Source organism: Penaeus monodon, chromosome 19 (assembly GCF_015228065.2).
Source record: "Penaeus monodon isolate SGIC_2016 chromosome 19, NSTDA_Pmon_1, whole genome shotgun sequence".
NCBI lineage: Eukaryota > Metazoa > Arthropoda > Malacostraca > Decapoda > Penaeidae > Penaeus > Penaeus monodon.
Window position 1 is genome coordinate 18,474,920 of NC_051404.1, and position 643 is coordinate 18,475,562.

At 42.9% G+C, this 643-nt stretch overlaps 1 protein-coding gene across 1 annotated transcript in view; it reads right to left on the bottom strand.

Moving 5' to 3' along the window:
• Nucleotides 1-643, bottom strand: part of LOC119585346 (zwei Ig domain protein zig-8-like) — a 61,944-nt gene that overhangs the window by 44,313 nt on the left and 16,988 nt on the right. The window contains exon 2 of the mRNA XM_037934018.1: nucleotides 545-641. Within this exon, the coding sequence (XP_037789946.1) occupies nucleotides 545-641 (97 nt within the window). The remainder of the gene's footprint in view (nucleotides 1-544; nucleotides 642-643) is intronic.

Sequence of the window (643 nt, forward strand, 5' to 3'; positions counted from 1 at the left end):
TATTCTAGTAAACAAGAGAAAATTAGACTACATCTTATGCAAACTATCCCTTTGTGATTCATCACCGCACACTTCACTAAATATACACCATCAACAGTAAAAAAACACTCATAATTACACTTTTCACACACACACCTGAGCAATGCTTCCTTCATTACGCTAAAATTACCACCGTTATGAGCACCGTGCCCTTCCCTCTTGTGTCTTAATGTATTACCTCTCTTGCATGCATTAAAACGACCATCAAGTCCCTCTTCCCTAGGCGATGCAACGAGGTATGTAAACGTGGCAAACGAAGCCCGTAGACTTTTGTCCCTTGGTAAACCTGTAGTGCAGGGAGCTAAGGGGAGAGGGGGAAGGGAGAGACAACACGGCTAAAAAAAGAAGAAGCAGATGTAAATGAGAACAAACGATGGCATGTTTATCAGCCTTTATTATAAAGGGAAGATGACAGGGGTATTATATCTTCATTCCGTGCTGGTCTTTCGTATGAGACGTGGCAGGCTAACGGCGTGCTTGCTGGCTCCTACATTATAAAACATACTTTCTTTCCTGATCCTTGTCCGTAAAGTGCTTCTGGGTCTTAGGTGTGATAAAGGAGGCTGAGGTTGGCTTAAAGTCCTTAGGATTTCGGAAGGTTCCT